Source organism: Ursus maritimus, unplaced genomic scaffold (assembly GCF_017311325.1).
Source record: "Ursus maritimus isolate PB19 unplaced genomic scaffold, ASM1731132v1 scaffold_5, whole genome shotgun sequence".
NCBI classification, from domain to species: domain Eukaryota; kingdom Metazoa; phylum Chordata; class Mammalia; order Carnivora; family Ursidae; genus Ursus; species Ursus maritimus.
In genome coordinates, this window is record NW_024426663.1 from 16,024,382 (window position 1) to 16,043,112 (window position 18,731).

Sequence of the window (18,731 nt, forward strand, 5' to 3'; positions counted from 1 at the left end):
GCTAAGGGCCTTGCCAAAGATTCCAAACAGCATCCCAGGTTTCCCAATTATTGACTTAGTTCTCACTGTAAGGTCTGGCAAAAGATAAGAGCTATTACAGAGCTCTTCAAGGATGCCAGTGTTCTCCTCACAAATTTATTTCTCATTGTTGTAGGGAAGGTATGTCTTCTGGTTCTCCCTTGGTGGCCGAGTAGTTTGACAAATCCATTCTAGCATTCCTGTCTTCCAAAACCTTTGTATTCCTTCCTCTGCATTAAACCAAAGCATGTCTGGCATTTGATCAATCATACAAACTTAGAGCCCTTCCTAACTCCTCAAGCTGCAATGTTAAATAATAGACACTATGTGCTTAGCGAGCCTATATCAATAAATATGACCTGATCTTTCCAGCATTGTTCCATACCCTTAATATTTATTCCCACACATGTTCTCTGGATTTCTGGCTGTATACATTAGCAAAAAGAGGTAGTTCTTTTGTTGTGTTGGGTGTTGTGCAGCTCCTTATGAGTCACACTTTATACCTCACCTTTAGTGGCCTGCTGTGACGTGAGTGCAGTTGAAAGTCTAGGTGTGAAGAAGGCTTTGGGCTGTGGGTCCTGAAGAGAATCAGCTTTTTAAAAAAAATTTGAGAGAGAGAGAATGAGGGAGAGGGAGGGGCAGAGATAGAGGGAGAGGCAAGTGACTATCCACTGAGCAGGGAGCTCAATGCGGTGCTCGATCCCAGGACCCTGAGATCATGACCGGAGCCAAAGTCAGACGCTTAATTGACTGAGCCACCCATGTGCCCCAAGAATCAGCTTTGTCTTGCCTGGCAGCAGCCTGAGGGAAGGCATTACCGTTTCTTTAGGCAACGAAGGTTAACTTTCCCAGACTAAGATAGAGAGACCACTTCTACTGAGGGTGGGAAAGCTTCTTCCATTGACAAAGAATTATCAGAATTTGAGAGTCATTGTCCCCAGCTGCATCAGGGTTTTCCCACATGTCGCCATTCCAATTTGCAGGATCCCATTCTTTTCCAGTTAGTGTCCTCACTTTAACCATGGACACCTATGAGACTGGTAGTTCTACTTGCGTTATAATTCAGCTAGTTGCAGGATGAGATTCTGTGCTTGATTTTTAACAATCTCAGCCCTTCAGCTACAAGAGATAAGGGTTACCTTCAGGGCACACTTAGAAAATTAGAGGTTATTTATGCTGTGCTTGAGCTGGGATTTGAATTCCTGAATTTGTCCATTTTTTCCACTTCCTTGTCCAGTGACCCTAGGAGCAACCAGCCAATTTCATAATGTTGTTAGTTTTCCAGAAGTGTTTGAAAGTATCATATACATATTCGTCCAGATTCAGATGTCAATCTCATACAGGAACACCTTCACAGACACGCTCAGAGTAAGGTTTAACCAAGTATCTGGGCACTGCAGGGCTCAGTCAAGTTGACACATAAAATTAACCAGCACACCATTCCTCTCTGTCTCTGGACACTTAGGTTGTTTCTTGGCTATTGTGAATAATGCTGCTATGAACTTGAGTGTACAAATATCTGTTTTAAGTCTCTATTTTCATTTCTTTTGGGTGTCAAGTGGTATTTTTACCCAATTATTACATATGCTTAGTTGAAGTTTAGAATTCTAAGTTCCTTAATCACTTTAATCACCAGAGGTGTGTTTTGTGTTATTATCTGATGCATATTTAAGTTATATCGATTCAGTCATACTGTATTTTACAGGTGATTGAAGGTATTTTTAATGGAAATGTTTTATTATACTTGATTTTCGCCTAATCCACTGTCTTTGGAACCCAGTCTCTGTCTAAAATGCAGCTTATGGTATTGCTTTCTTTTTAAAAAGCAGGAAAAATAATTTCTGACATTTTCTTTCTACATGTCTTCTCAATGCTAATGAAATAAAAAAATATCTATATCTGGTTCCCTTGTTAATAGAGGAGAAGTTTGAGGAATGCCTATTTATTTAGTTTTCATTTTGTCATTCACAGGAACATTTCAAACAAGGCAAAAGCATATTTCTGTATTCATAACTTTATTCTTTATAAGGTACGGAAGAGAGGGGGCAGAATATTTTAGGGTTGATATGGCGCATAGAGTAAGTATGGTGATTTTGAAAGAGCATTGAGTTAGGTATTGGAAAATACATTTATTCCATTAATCCCGGTGTACTATTAAGGTATAATTTCGGACAAGCCATTTTTACTCTCTGAGCTGATTGTCTCATCCGAAAGACAGTGAAGGTGATAATACATGCTACTGTTTTGTAGGGTTGTGATGATCAAGTAGGGTAAAGTAAGTGAAAACTTTAAATTGGTATGTAGATGTTAGGTGGCATTTTATGATCTGAGCTGGTAGACAAAATGGCTGTTAGACATAATATATCTGCTTATATATTAGATGGTTGCTGTGTGTCTGATTAAAAGGTTTCTAAGTTTTGAAATGTAGATGACTAAAGTGAAGGAGACTCAACTCATCGGAAAGAGAATTTTCGAGCCACTCCAAGCCATTTTTGCTACTAAAAAATCTTCTATTTTGCTCTGTTTTGCAAAGGATTACATGGTGTTCAGAAATTCACTAATGAATCAGAAATTTGTCGTGTATAACCCCTTTTTAGCCCAGTATGCATATTATGTGACATTTTACATTTTACTAGAGAATTTACAAACATTTTTTGTATTAGAATTTTGAAGATGCTATATTTTTATGTGAGTTGAGGTTTATTTGATATAGCAGTTTGAAGAGTACTAAAAAATGATTTTTTTGATGGCCTATCTTTATGGCCTACAGAAAGAGACTAGAGACTAGAGGTAGACAAACTACTTTTTTCTTTGGCGTATTTTGATGTTCCATATATATGGATTTGTTATATCTCTGTATGTAAGAGACAGAAAGTGTTTCTTCTGAGATAATTCTTTTGTAGGAAAAGGGACTGTATTTTTTTAGCTGGTTTCTTTTCAGGAACTTGAGTTAGAATGCAAAATCTCGAAACCTAGACATTTTTTTAAAAAATCTTTTCTTCAGAACAATAAATTTGAAGTTTATCTTTTTGTTTTTCTGAGTTTTGATATAACTCTCTGATGGCATATAGTGAGAATTTTTGCCTCATCTTATAATAAGAGCCTAAAAGATACCATTAAATACTTGTTGACAGACTGAGTCTAGGCTGGGGCAGGGAAAAGATAAGCCTATAGCAAACATCTTGTGGTAACACAAAATAAGGAAATACTTAAAAAACAAAAAGATAAGAGCACGTCAGACAGTTACAGGAGACAGCTGAAAGAGCTTACAGCCATGGCCATTGCTGGAACAATTTGAACAACAAAATAAATGATGTAGTATTGATTGTAACCCAGAGTATATAATAAATATCCATGATTCCATACTGATATAAGTAAGATTGAATAAATGTGTAAATGGAGGAAGAGAGACAAAAATTTCATACAGAAGAATTACAAATAATATATATAGGTATTCTCTGCTCCACAAGGTAGAGTATAATTCCACCTCTTCCTCCTTGAAAGTGGGCTAGACTTATTCACTTCCAAGGAATAGATTATGGAAAGGGAGAAATAGTAACTTCATAGTTGAGATGTCTGACAGACACTGCCATAGCTAACTGATGGGAGATTAACATCCCCAGTGATGTCCCGTGGATATCATGTTTCCCATGATATGATATGATATGATATGATATGATATGATATGATACGATATAAGAGGGGCAGTTTACCTCTGTAGTAGTCTTTCTAAAAACCTGTAGCCCTAGTCTAATCACAAAATTAAAAAAAAAAAAATCAAACACACCTAAATTGAGGGTCATTCTATAAAATACCTAACCAGTATTCCTCAAAAGAGTCAAGATCATGAAAAAAAGGCAAAGACTGGACTCTGTCACAGGCCAGAGGAGCCTGGCAGACATGGCAGCTGCATGCGGTGTGGTATCCTGGATGGAATCCTGGACTAGAAATGGACGTTAATGGGAAACCTGATGAATAATTTCTGGGCTTAGTTAATAGGAACGTACAGATGTTGGTTTCTTCACTTTCACAAATGTACCCTGGTAATGTAGGATGTTAACAATAGGTGAAACCAGGTAAAGGACCTACAGACACATCTGTTTTTCTTTCAACTTTTCTGTAAATCCAAAATCATTTCGAAATAAAATGTTTATTTAAAAAACTTTGTTGACAGTTTTTTTGTTGTGTGGGAATCAAATGGTATGAAGATAAAGACTGCGTTGTGTTAACCACATTTTCTCCAGTTAGCATGTTGCATTTTAATATTGTGATTTTTTCCTATAAAAATGAAATAATGTGCTGTATTGCCCCATTTAAATTTGTAAGTTTCCTTATTCATAAATAGTAGTTTCATCTTTATATAAGAATTAGTGACCATTTAAAATACCTGAAACTTTTAAAACTATAGATGGAGGTTAGTAAGATACACATTAATAGCTGAATATTTTGAGGGGAAGAAGTTACTAATTCACTATAGTGGTACATAGGATCTAAAATTGTGATTGTTTTGGGAATTATGATTTTGAAAGTGCTTTTGATATTGTCATGATGTAGCACTTGGGGAACTTAAAATTTTAAAAACATTATCAATAAGGCAACACATAAAAAATAATCTAGTAGAACAGAAAAATATGTAAAATAATCAAAAATGTAATCCTTGTTATTAACTTTGTTACTAAAATATGACTTTGTTACTAAGAAAATGAATGTAAGTGCATTTCATATTCTTTTCTAGATTTATTATCTAGGATTGATTTGGATGAACTAATGAAAAAAGATGAACCACCTCTTGATTTTCCTGATACCCTGGAAGGATTTGAATATGCTTTTAATGAAAGTAAGTGGTTGTATGCTACATACAAGATTTATTTATCATGCTAATAGAATCATAGGACAGATACTATTTGCTATTTTTATTTGCCAGTTAAAACATTTTATGTAATTCATTTAAAAAATAATGACTTATCCCTTCATGGTGAAATTCGTCACTCAAGCAAAAGAACCAAATTATAATTTCCCATAATTATCAAGTCACTTAAGCCAACGGACTTGAATTTGATTTAACTTAATGTATTTCAACCCTGAGCTTTCAACTCTCTGGCATCCAATTGGAACTCCAATTAAATTACGTGGAAAGAGGCTATATTTAAATATTTTTTCCACATATTTAAAATGAAGTGGTTAGCAATTATCATCTATGATGATATTTTAAAGCATTATACTCAGTTTTCCATGATTTTTTCAGGCAACATCCTTATTTTAAAATTTATTTTATTTTTTTAAAAGATTATCTATCTATCTATCTATCTATCTATCATCTATCTATCTATTTGAGAGAGAGTGAGAGCAAGAATGAGAGGCAGAGAAACAGAGGCAAACTCCCTGCTGAGCAGAGAGCCCTACACGAAACTCAATCTCGGGACCCCAAGATCCTGATCTGAGCCAAAGGCAGATGCTTAACTGACTGAGCCACCCAGTCACCATGTTTATTTTAAAATTCATTAATTAAATTCTGAATAAGAAAGACTTTGCACTTGGGGTTTGGAAGAACATACCATAAGTTACAAAGATGTTTCTAGAACACAGAATTATGAATCACTGAATTAATAACAAACCGTTACATTTGAAGAGTACTGTTGTTACAGGTTTGGTAGCATTTAAGTTGTAGCTTTCTATTTGTTGCTCCACATCAACTAAATTGGGTGATTTGTTATCATTGTAGTAGTGGATATCCCTTTTTAATAACAGTTATAGGTGTCAGGATTTATACTGACAGTCTCTGTGTATCGGAAGATTAATTGATTTTAAACAGATGGTATTAGAAACTTTTATCTCTTTTCTGACATTAATTTTCATGCTTTTTAATAAAGGATATCTTAATGCCAAGATATGTATGAGTAGTACTATTTTGTTTTTTTCAAATTTCTTTGTATTTTAATTAACAGAACCAAATGGGCATTGAGACTAAAATTCTTTCTTCCTTTAAAATGATTCCTAGATTCCTTCAGAACAGGAATTGGGTGGGATGTTAGTATTGTGGGTAAATCATAGAACTATGTTTGCTTTATGGATATAGGACATCAGTTTTCACTGAAGTCTATGTTTCATCTTCCATGAATATTTCTTGAAGTGATTAAAAAACAAAGAAGGAATGCAATTTTTTTTTTTTTAAAGTAGGCTCCATACCCAATATGGGGCTTGAACTCATGACCCTGAGATCAAGAGTTGCATGCTCTACCAACTGAGCCAGCCAGGTGCTCCAAAAGCAATATACTTTTATGTTCTCCTTTTTTACCAGATACATACACACATCTTTTCACGCACTTGTACAGCCTTGCATGTACTTACCTTGCATTCACATTTATGTACATACCTATACCTTTGCATACACATGTACCGTTTCATGTATGTATACCTCAAATGTGTGTGCATCCTTGCACACACCTACCATTTATTTTATAAGGCTCTTGGACATTGTCTTGCATAAACATAGACTAACAGTATGAGGCAGAAATGCTTGCATTCGAAGGAGACAACGTCACTTTTAAGGATCTCTTTTTAGCCTGATACAGTTCACCTTTGAATTTGGGTTAATGGTGAATATTTTTTCAAAGAGGTGAGGTTTTGGAAACAGAAAATTGGGTTTCGATACTAAACCCCTAAAAGGGCAATTCTAACTTAGTATCTTTGGGGACTTCTTTTTTAACTTTATGATAGCAAAAACTCTTACGAAAGCTTTGAAATTAAACTTTCATTAACTGATTGAAGGAGTTTCTAATTTTTTCTAAAGGATTCTAAAGTAGTTGGGTAAAAGAAGAATTTGGATACAAATTTTATTGTAAGCCAAACAATTTGTAACAAAGGGGAAGAGATTGTTTTTACCTGCATCAAATTGATAACTTATTCTTTGAAATCACTGTGCCTTTTCAAATACACCTTGTGTTTCCCATTGTTGTATTGCGTAGGGCCCAGCTCAGATGTCCTTGCTGATGAAGTTGAAGGCTTTTCCCCTTTTCCCCTCACCTATACTCGCTCTGCTCTGGTGCATTATTATGAGGCAGCACACTTTTGTGTCACTAAAAAAAATAATTGGACTTGAGTTTGAATACCGTCTTGCATAATACCTGATATTTATTGAACGCTTAATACATGCCAGGAATTATCCTGAATACTTTCAACTTATTAATTCATTTAGGCAAGTGATAGCCTCTTGGAGGTCCTAAACTCTGTAACAAATCTGATAAAATATATGGATACAGTTCCCAGAATAGCACACATTTTAGGTATACATGTGAAATTTTACAACTGATTTTAGGGAACCCTAAGCTAAAGTGTCCTAAATCTAAATCAGACCTTTGACAGTCACTGGAAGGATTGTCCAAACCTTTGAGAAATGCCATATTTGCAAGTAGAAATATAACATAAGTGATCCAGATATTTTTTCCTGAATGAGAATGTTCACTTCCTTTGCCTCTTAACCTTCTTTTCACCTTTTTTTTCAACCTTCTTTTCACTTTTAACACTAGTGCTTATAAATGACTATTTTGACAAGCCCCGTTTTCCTAAAGAATACAAAAAGAGGTGTTCCAGTGATCTAACACAATGTCTCATGTTGAGAGTATTAAAAACTTTAGAAATAAGAATTAGCCCTTATTTTGTTTATTTAAAAAGGCAATTTTGTATGTGGTGAAATTGATTCATAAAAATAGTGAAGTAGTTTTACTTGGAGTAGTATATTTCCAGGGTTCAGTTTTAGTGCCATAACTTCCCTTTCAACATTTTGTCCACTCCTGCATGCCCTCATTGAATAAAAATCAAATACTAAGTTCCACTCTGCATGTCACGTCCCTCTTCGGGTTCTAAACCCTTTCTTGTGCCTCACTGCTCTTAGCATAAAGTCCAGACCCAGTAGTTTGAGCCTTCTGGTTTTTTATCCCAACATGTTCTCCAGTGTTCTGCAGTTTGGCTCAGTACTTCTTTTTGTTGCTGTTAAAATGGGTTGTTCGCTGTTATTTGAGTGTTCTGTCCATTTTTCACATTTTTGTTTAAATTGCTGGGTAGAGGCAGGGGGGAGTAGGTTAAAGTAATTGGCCTGTGGTCTGTTTCTCTCCTGATTACCAGCAGAACACTTCTGGGACAGAAAGAACACAGGTAGCCTGGTCTTTTCTCCTTATAAACTTGCTGATAATGTAATCTTTTAGTGAACGCAGACTAATGTTTACTATAAGCAGAGTCTTTATCTATGGAACACTTTGAGCAGGATGACTGGGTTGGCATTGCTTGTGGTAAACAAACATAATCTGTGGATATTTGAAGTATATTTCTCTGAAGAATATAGAAGCGGTACCACTCTCTGGCATATAAAATTGAAGTATTTTATAATCAAATGCTCACCAATGTATGAGGTGACCCTTTTGCTTCACTTAGAGACCCCCCTACTTCGGACCAGAGAGTGCTGGCAGTGAGAGGGAAGGACCTGGGAAGAAATACCCAGGCTGTCCCGGACCTCTCCTGCTGTTTTTTGCCTGTGCCTCTTGATTGCTTATTCTCTTGATATTACTAGCAAAGTTATTATCAGTAAAATCTCTGAATTGAGTGTGCCTGACTTGACAGTCCAAACCGGTGTTGGCTCTCTGCTTTTCTCCGATGTTCATTTAAAAACTTAACCATACTACAGGGCCTAGTTGAGAAATCTCATTGGAACATCTAAACCTCTTCTAACCTATAGGGATCTTTCATTTTTCCAAACTCATTTTAGACTTTATTGTCTACATGAGTTGGCTGTGGCAGTTTTTAGATTGTTGACTTACCTCATTCTTGTTAACTTCCTGAAAAGTTGCTTAACTTTTTGTTATTCATGCTTCTACTCCTCCAGTAACCTCTAAGCTTAGGAACTGGGACCATGTTCACAGCTGTAGCTAGCCAAGATCCGTATACATTATAGGCCCTTATATGTTGTTAATTTGCTTTAGAGAAATGAAGGTCAAAAGGCGCAGCATTTGAGTAGTTGGGGCCATTCTTTTATAATATTTAGATGTTTGCATCATGTTGATATTTGAAGGAAAAATGTAAAGAAAAAAATGAAACTTCTGAGAAAGTTATATTAAATTTTTATCAGTCATTATTTGTTATATATTTCATATCATTATAAACATACTCTGAATCATAGCAGTACTATTTGTTTATCTTCTAGAGGGGCAGTTAAGACACATAAAAACTGGAGAACCATTTGTTTTTAACTACCGAGAAGACCTGCACAGGTGGAACCAGAAAAGATACGAAGCTCTAGGAGAGGTATGGTCATATATTCAACTTTAAACTTGTTTTTTTTTTTTTTTTTTCAATTTTGAATAGTCAGAATAAAGGTTTTGAAGCTAAAGCAGTTCATGAAGTCTTTCTTTAAAAAAAAGTGATTTAAAAAATGTTTTGCATTTTTTGTTTGATTATTTCAGTGGTTATGTTTGAAACATATTCTCAGTTTCAAAGTTTATGTTTTTATGTAAACATATCCTTCCCATGATCTTAATATTTTGTAGTGAGTCACTACATCAGAAAAGAAATTCATGCCAAATTTTATCTTTTAAATGTTTTTAAGAGGTTGAATCCTCTGCCATGCCAGGAGGAATAAGTGTTCTTTTAAGTGCTTATCTTTAAAAAAAGAAAAGTGTTACCTATGTTAATTATATGAGGTGATGGATGTGTTGTTAATCTTGTTTATCATTCTCCAATGTATGTATATATCAAATCATCACAGTCAGTTATTCCTCAGTAAAGGTTAAAAAAAAGGTGCTTATCTGTGTGAAGAAGATTGATACTAGTTTGGCTAATAAATTGGGTCTAACCTACTTAACGTTGACTTGATGAAGGCTTAGGCCTTGTGACTAGTTAGGTTCCTCACATGGTACCACTGGGAAGAACCCTTGAAAGTGTCATTTGTCATTCAGGTGAATGTTCTGTTAAACCAAAAGTTTTTTTCATTCTGTGTCATGGTAAGTAATTTTAATAAAATGCATATGGACACATTTGTTTAGTGTGATAACTATATACTACTTTAGTTCTCTAAGGAAAAGCTGAAGTTCCTATATTCCTGTTTTGGTTCTTTAAAAAACTAGTCAGAATGAATTACTTGGTTAAACAGTAGCATAAAGAATATATGAAACTTAGTTTATGTTTGCTGGGCGACAGTTCTCCATGGATTGCATTTCCGCATGTGTCTGAGCAAAGACACTGACAGCTTTTGTTGTGGACTATCTTTTTGAGAGTGTTTGTATAGGAGACAGCTTGGAAGACAGAGATTGTGTCTTCCTCCAAGGCAGAGAGCAGATTTGTTTGCTATCCAAGAAAATGCTCTTCCCATCCCCCACTGGTGGCAAAGAATGAGCAGGTTTGCTAGCACCCCCCTTATGAGATTGGGGTTCATAAATTTTAAGGTTCCTCAGCTATGATAGAGTCCCACTGTGTGCTTAGTCTCTATCCTTAGCCTGTCCACATTGCCTTTTTGGGTTTTGAAGGACAAAAGAAAGAGATGGAAATAAGCTCATGTTGCTTGCTATATACCTTGAGTAATAAATTCTTTTGTCTCTGACACAGGAGTCTAGTGTCTTTTGCCAGTATCCATGAAATAGTAGCAGGCTAACTTGTTAGCTTGCAAACGGGATAAAATCTCAGGCCCTTCGAAGTTCTTGACATTGTTCTTTAGCATTTATAGCTTAAGTATAATTAATGCCCTGAATAATTTCTGCTGCACATGAGATGCTTGCCCATTTCCATGTGAATTAATTATATGCTGCAGGCTAATATTATGTTGATTCTAGAGTATCCATAGTATGTGACCTTACAGAAGAACTGGGGATGTTTGTTTTGTTTTGTTTTATTTTTAAATGGGGCTTACAGTTTACTCTTTTCCATGAGCCACAAATATTTGTTCACTTGGACAGGTGCTGTTCTCTAAACAAACTTTGTCCTTTTTGGCATCTGCATCTCTTTCACCCTTAACCTCTACCCCCTAGCATCATCTCTATCAAAACTTAGCAACTGTGTCTTATTGGATTATCCATGTACAAGTGATTCCCTCTTTCTAGGATCTCCTACCTTACGTTCTTTGGACGTATGGATCATCACAGGTTTAATTTTTGGTGGCTCTTACTCCATGATAAAGTATTTTGAAGTTTCACTTTGACAATTATATATAGAGAGAAAATATTCTGCATTATCTAGATGCCCCACCTCCTGTGCCTGCATCAACATTTGTGTTCATGATCAAGTTGGCCCCAAACGATCACCCCAAATCACAGGATTTTTTCTGTAATGCAGTGTACTTCAAATTTAGATCAGTGGACCCCTGAGCTTCAAGTACCAATCCCATTTACTTCCCGATATATTTATCAAAAGTAAATACAACCTTCTAGCATAAATTGTCACAATAAAAGATCCAAGGATTAGAGAAGGGAAGTCTGGTTGTTAGCATTTTGTTCCCTGCTATCTTGCTTCTCATGTCTCGTTTGAAATACTTGTTTTCGTTACTAATCTCACTGTTGAAGGTTGCTTATTAATTGAATTTCATTTCCTACTTTTTAGGATGGAGATGTATGAGTTCTAGTTACATACGAATAATGACAATTTTCACTATGGTACATTTGTTTGATGTTCATTACGGTGGGATTTAATAATGCATAGGTGGACCTTTTTGTCCATATTCCTTCATTTCCATTCCTGAGCTTTGCCTTCCATATTTAACCACCTTACTGTCCTTCATTCATACCTTGTACTTTTATCGCATGCTGTTTTTTGTCTTTGAAATGCCCTTGCTCACTTGTTCATTATACCCCCTACCTCCACCTGTGTTCAGGTTTTGGCTCTGATGTCTCCTAGGAAGCCTTCTCTCATCTCCTCTACCACTGTTTGTCTTTTTCTTTTCTCAATTTCCTTTGTTCTCATTCTCTTTTTCTGCCTATCTTGCCTTCTTCCAAGAACAAATTAAGGTGATTTTAAATGTGAACGTGCCATTTAGCAAGATTAAAAATTAAGTTAAAAATAATAAAATAGAATTAAAAAATGTTGGTAAACTAATGGCATGAGTTTGCTTCCTTTCTCTTAAATTTATTACAGTATTTTTTAATGCTTGTCTTTCAGCAGTTTGGGGAAATTTCCTGTGTTCTCATGGTAGTCGTTGAATAGAAAATGAGTATGATACAAATATGTAAACTATAAATTCTAGACCTATGCATTTTAGGAAATTTCTTGATTTTAGGAATTTGAACATAAAGATATATTTTCTTATTGGAAGAAAGGAGAATGATATGCTATTGATAATTTATGCCATTTGTAAACTAAGCAATTTTCAATTATTTTACTCTAATTCCCATTTAATTTCTAAGAATTTCAGACAATTATAGTTTTGCTGATTAAAATTATTTGATTAAAGGTAGTCTGTATTTGTGACATGTTGTGTTGGAAAATTTTTATTTCTTCATAGTCAAACTCTAGACTTAATTTGCTATAATTCAGAAAACAGAAGTTCTTGTATAACTGTCTAAAGTTCCTAGAAGACAAATAAGGTTTGCATTTAAATTCTGGAAAAATTTAGTACTTCATGTTACCAGTGAGGTCGCTAGTTGCAGTTAAGTGAGAACTTGTAGAAAGCATCTCACCACGTCCTGGACACAGAAACACTGAAGAACCTCCTTTCTCCTCATTGATGGATACGGTGGAATTCAGAAGATAGTGCAATTTGAGTTTATTGCCTAGGAGCCTGCCTTAATAAATAGCTTCTAATATGCTTAAGATGGAAGTTTTAAGGATACAGATTCTGACTTTAGCCAACAATCTAAACCAAAACCGTTTCTGGTTTTTTTTTTTTTCTTTTAGTTTGTTCCTACTAAATGTCGAGTTTTGTCTTCACTAGAAAGCTTCTATGTATGTTTCACAACTGCCGTTTTAGTTTATGTTTATTTCTCTCTTAAGGAGATTATTATAGCAGTCATTCAGCAGAAATTGTTTTTAAGACTTGCTCCTGAAATGCTCTGTCATTTCTGTGTAAATTAAACTTATTGTGTAAGTAAAATAAACTGAGATGTCAGTTTGTTTTTAGAATGCAGTTCCATAACTACACAAAAGAATACTCTTTGCATTCACATAGTTACGTTTTTATAGTCAAATGCTTTTGCTAATATGTCTTTTTTTTTTTTTTTTTACTATCTACATATAGCTTGATAAAAATATATAGCCTATAATAAGTTTGGATAATGTATCTAAATTTAGAAAGATACTGTCAGGGTTTAAGGATGTGGGAGAGTGGTGTGAAAGGGTAATTTTCAAAATAAAATTCTTCAGTATATATACTGGAGTTGAATGCCAGAGAATAATGTTTCTGGTAGGCTCAATCAGGAAGACTCCAAAGGCTATCATGTTAAGTAGTAAGTAGAATTTAGGCTTTAGGCGTCATTTGTAAAACCCAGCATGTAATTTGTGAAATTTTCCCAACTATCTCTTTCATGTCAATGCTGAATTACTATTAATTACTATTCATTTTCTTAACTAATTTCAGTCTTTGCATTTCCTTTAATATTTATCTTAATTACCTTTTTAAGAATTAATAAATTGTCGGGGCACCTGGGTGGCACAGCGGTTAAGCGTCTGCCTTCGGCTCAGGGCGTGATCCCAGTGTTATGGGATCGAGCCCCACATCAGGCTCTTCCGCTAATAGCCTGCTTCTTCCTCTCCCACTCCCCCTGCTTGTGTTCCCTCTCTCTCTGGCTGTCTCTATCTCTGTCGAATAAATAAATAAAATCTTAAAAAAAAAAAGAATAAATTGTCAATGTGCTTAATAAGAGAATAGCAGTGATTAGATAGTCTTATAAGCATGGCTTTTTATTCTTGACTAGAATCACACAAAAACTAAGGGCATAATTTTTTTTTCACCTGTGACGCCATCTGGTCCTATACTTACATTTGTTGGGAGTTTTTTGATTACTGATTCAGTTTCTTTGCAGGTGTCAATCTGTTCAAATTTTCTATGTCTTGCTCTTTCAGTTTTGGTAATTTAGTGTTTCTAGGAATTTACCTATTTCTTCTAGGTTGTCCAGTTTGTTGGTGTATAGCTTTTCATAATCTCTTATAATTGTTTGTATTTCTCTGGTGTTGGGTGTTATTTCTCCTCTCTCATTTGTGATTTTATTTGAGTCCTTTCTCTTTTCTTTTTGCTAAATCTGGCTAGAGATTTATGTTTTATTGATTTTTTTTTTCCCCAAGAACCAGCTCCTGGTTTTATTGATCTGATTATTTTAGTTTCTATATTATATATTTCTGCCCTAGTCTTTATTATTTCTTTCCTTCTACTGGCTTTAGGCTTCATTTGTTGTTCTTTTTCTAGCTCCATTAGGTGTTATGTTAGGTTGTTTATTTAAGATTTTTCTTGCTTCTTGAGGTAGACCTGTATTGCCATATACTTTCCTCTTAGAACCACTTTTGCTGCTTCAAGGAGATTTTGTACCTTTGGGTTTTCATTTTCATTTTTCTCCATGTAATTTTTTACTTCTTCTTTGATTTCTTGGTTTTCTCTGATCCTTACTTGTCTCTCATGTTTTTCTGATTTTCTTTAGTGATATATTTGGATTTCTTTCTCTTTATTCTTTGCATTTTTATTAATGGCTTTTGATTTTGGTTACCATTAGGTTTGTATATATACTCTTCAGCATATAGCAGTCTATTAAGTTGATAGTCATTTAAGTTTGAACCCATTCTTTCCTCTTCTCCTCCCCACAATTTAAGGATATTTTATATCCTTTTATTTTGTGAGTTCCTTGACTGATTTTTTACAGGAATATTTCTTTTTTCTGCTTTTGTGTTTGCTGCCTTTATACTGTCACTTTTGGTCTCTCCTTTTCACTCAAACAGTCCCCTTTAACATTTTTTGTACAGCTGGTTTAGTGGTCATGAACTCCTTTAGCTTTTGTTTCTTTGGGAAACTCTTTATCTCTCCTTTTATTCTGAATGATAGCCTTGCTGGATATAGTATTCTTGGCTGCAGACTTTTCCCGTTCAGCACTTTGAATATATCATGCCACTGCCTTTTGGCTTGCCGCGTTCTGTTGAAAAATCTCCTACTAGCCTTATGGGTTTTCCCTTATAAGTTAATGTCTTCTTTTGTCTTGTTTCTTTTAAGATTTTTTTCTTTATCACTATATTTTGCCAATTTAATTACAACATGTCTTGGTGTTCGCCTGCTTTTGTTGATTTTGATGGGAGTTCTCTGTGCCTTTTGGATCTGGATGTCTGTTTCCTTCCCCAGATTAGGGAAGTTTTCACTTATTATTTCTTCAAATAAATTTTCTGCCCCCTTTTCTCTGTCTTCTTTTGAAACTCCTATAATGTGAATATTATTACATTTGATGTGGTCACTAAGTTCCCTAAGTCTGTTCTCATTTTGCATAATTGTTCTTTCTCTCTTTTGTTCAGCTTCATGGCTTTCCCTTACTTTGTCTTCTATGTCACCAGTTCACGCCTATGCTTCTTCCAGTCTGCTGTTCATTGCGTCAAGCATGTTTTTAATCTCATTTATTTCACTCTTCATCTCTGAATCTTTTTTTAAGTCTTTTATCTCTGTGTTAAGGGTCTCACTGATGTCTTCCATTCTTTTCTCAAGTCCAGTGAGTATCCTTATGATTGCTGCTTTAAATTCTCCATTAGTCATGTTATTTATAACTGTTTTGTTTAGATCTCAGGCCATGACCATATCTTGTTCTTTCATTTGGGATAAATTCCTCTGTCTTCTCATTTCGTTTAAGTCTCTGTGTGCTTCTCTGTATTAGCAAAGCCAGGTATGTCTCCTGTTACTGAAAGTAATAGCTTTATAAAGAAGAGGTCATGTAATGCCTGGGGCCTGGCACTTTTGGGAGTGTCTCTAGTGTGTTCTGAGTGTGCTATACTGTTGTGTTCTGGCTGCTGTGTCCTTCAGGCCAGTTGCCTGCAGTGACTCTTCTTGTCTGCTGTTGGTACTGTTTGGTCCCTGGCCAGAATGTGGTGAGTTTTAACTAGGTGTGCTCTAGTCTGCTTGTGAAATGAGACCTGTCACCACCTCCACCAGAACTGAGGCCCTGCAGAACTCTATTGTTGGGAGATGTGGTGTAAGCAGGGGTTTATGCTGGTCTCCTGTTGGAGGGGCCCACTGGGCTGGGACTGACACAAGTGTGACTGGAAAGGTAATTCCATGGACTGCAGGCAGGTGAGGCTTAGTTTAAGTAAGTTAGGCAGCCAGTGTTCATGCTTTGGTGCTTCCCATAGGTGGCTTGTGTTTATGGTGAGGGATGGGGGAGAGAAATGGCATTGGCCAGCTCCTTTATTCCAGGAGCCCTGTATTTGTGAATGCTGCCTCTTAGCAACATGCTCCGAGAAGAGAAATAATCTCCCCACTATGTGCACCAGGTGTTCTTAAGATCAATGTTTCCATGCTCACTGCCCCCCCCCTTGTTCGCCAGCCTTCTTTTCAAGAGTACTGCAATGCCATCCAGGCTCTATCCCAGCCAAGCCCACTAATCTTTAGAACTCCAGGCATTAAGGGGTTGCTGGTTCTAAGAACTCAGGAAATTCAACCCCTCTCATTTTCCAAGCCAACGGCTATGGAGAAATACTCTCCTGTGCATTCCCCTGTATGCTCCTCTCTCTCACCCTTTCTCTGTGACCACAGCTCCCTCCCCTCTACAGCAGCCATGATCTTCTTCTCCCCTAAACCATGTCTCCGCACTTCCTACCTTCTTTCTGTGTGTTTTGTTTTATTTTGTTTTTTGTTTTTAGGATTTTGTTTGTTTTTTTATCTCCCTTTAGTTGTGGAGTTTGTTCTGTCAGTGGTCAGGTTGATTTCTGGGATAATTAGGATGATTTGATAGTTACCAAGTTGTATTTGTGGGTTGGGGTGAGCCTAGGGTCCTCCTACTCCACTGCCATCTTCCTCTCCTAGGGTTTTTTCCAGTTGCCATATTTAGGTACCTGGAATAGGAGCAACTTAAGGAACAATGATATAAATTATCATTTTAATATTAAAATCTTCAAATACAATGTGATTGTGTATAATTAATACCTTCATATAATGTGAAATTCACAGATCTTATGTTCTGATAGAAAAGAATGGCTAGCCATCCAGAAATATGGGTCCTAGTTTTGGTCAATACTAACTGTATGACTTCAGAAAAATGTTTTTGATCCCCCACTATAAAGTGCAAATAAAATTATTCATACAGTGGTGATGAATTAGTAAGATACATACATATGATATCATTTTATATTCTTAAATATGCCATGCAAGGGTTAGGAGTATGAAATAAAAATAGAACTGCTCTGTTTAAGATTTATAACTTACCTTTATTATTAATATTATAAAGGTTTAATTTCTAGTTATTCTTTTCCCCTTTCTCTCTTAGTCTACTTATTACTGACATCAAATTTAACTTCTTTTTTTTTTTTTAAAGATTTTATTTATTTATTTGACAGAGAGAGAGACAGCAAGAGAGGGAACACAAGCAGGGGGAGTGGGAGAGGGAGAAGCAGGCTTCCCACTGAGCAGGGAGCCCAATGTGGGGCTCAATCCCAGGACCCTGGGATCATGACCTGAGCCAAAGGCAGACACTTAATGACTGAGCCACGCAGGCACCCCTCAAATTTAACTTCTGTGGTAGAGATGAAGACCTGACCATCAGCCCAGAGTTGGTTAGCATTTTCCTTTGACTTCCATCTCTCTTTAGCATCCATTCTTACAAGTGGGATACTATATAGCTAGGGTGGTATTAGTAATTACACATCTTAGAATTGAGGAAGTAGTCACTGAAATAATGAGAAAACCCAACTGAGAAAAACTGTAAGCCTCTCAAAAACAATGTGGCATTGACATATGAGCAAACACAGACCCAACTGAATAGAATATAAAGCCCACAAATACTTTGAAAGTTCAAATACACATGGAAATACAGTTTATATTATAGTGCAGTTGTAAATCACTGGGGGAAAAGGAACTTTAAGTAATTAATAATCATTTGTAAGAATATAAAATTTGACCAATAATCACAGTGTACACCAGAATGAACTCCAAATTGATCAAAGTTCTAAATGCAAAAAATTAAATAAAACTATGAACCCAGTAGCATTGATCATATTTTTTTAATGTTTTTTTATTATATTCTGTTAGTCACCATACAGTACATCCCTGGTTTTTGATGTAAAGTTCAATGATTCATTAGTTGCGTATAACACCCAGTGCTCCATGCAGTACGTGCCCCCCCACCACCACCCATCACCAGTCCATCCTGTTCCCCCACCCCCCTCCCCTCTGAAGCCCTCAGTTTGTTTCTCAGAGTCCATAGTCTCCCATGCTTCACTCCCCCTTCTGATTACCCCCCTTTGTTTATCCATTTCTTCCCCTACCGATCTTCCTAGTTCTTATGTTCCATAGATGAGAGAAATCATATGATAATTGTCTTTCTCTGCATGACTTATTTCACTTAGCATTATCTCCTCCAGTGCCATCCATGTTGCAGCAAATGTTGAGAACTCGTTCTTTCTGATAGCTGAGTAATATTCCATTGTGTATATGGACCACAGCTTCTTAATCCAGTCATCTGTTGAAGGGCATATCGGTTCCTTCCATGATTTAACTATTGTGGACAATGCTGCTGTGAACATTGGGGTGCATATGGCCCTTCTCTTCACTACGTCTGTATCGTTGG

The 18,731-nt window shown here is 35.9% G+C and overlaps 1 protein-coding gene across 4 annotated transcripts in view; it reads left to right on the plus strand.

Moving 5' to 3' along the window:
• FAM172A (family with sequence similarity 172 member A) overlaps positions 1-18,731 on the plus strand; it is a 419,583-nt gene that overhangs the window by 37,508 nt on the left and 363,344 nt on the right. For all 4 annotated transcript variants that reach the window (XM_040622090.1, XM_040622091.1, XM_040622092.1 and 1 more), the window contains 2 exons: positions 4,754-4,855; positions 9,212-9,312. In XM_040622090.1, coding sequence (XP_040478024.1) covers positions 4,754-4,855; positions 9,212-9,312 — 203 coding nt within the window. The remainder of the gene's footprint in view (positions 1-4,753; positions 4,856-9,211; positions 9,313-18,731) is intronic.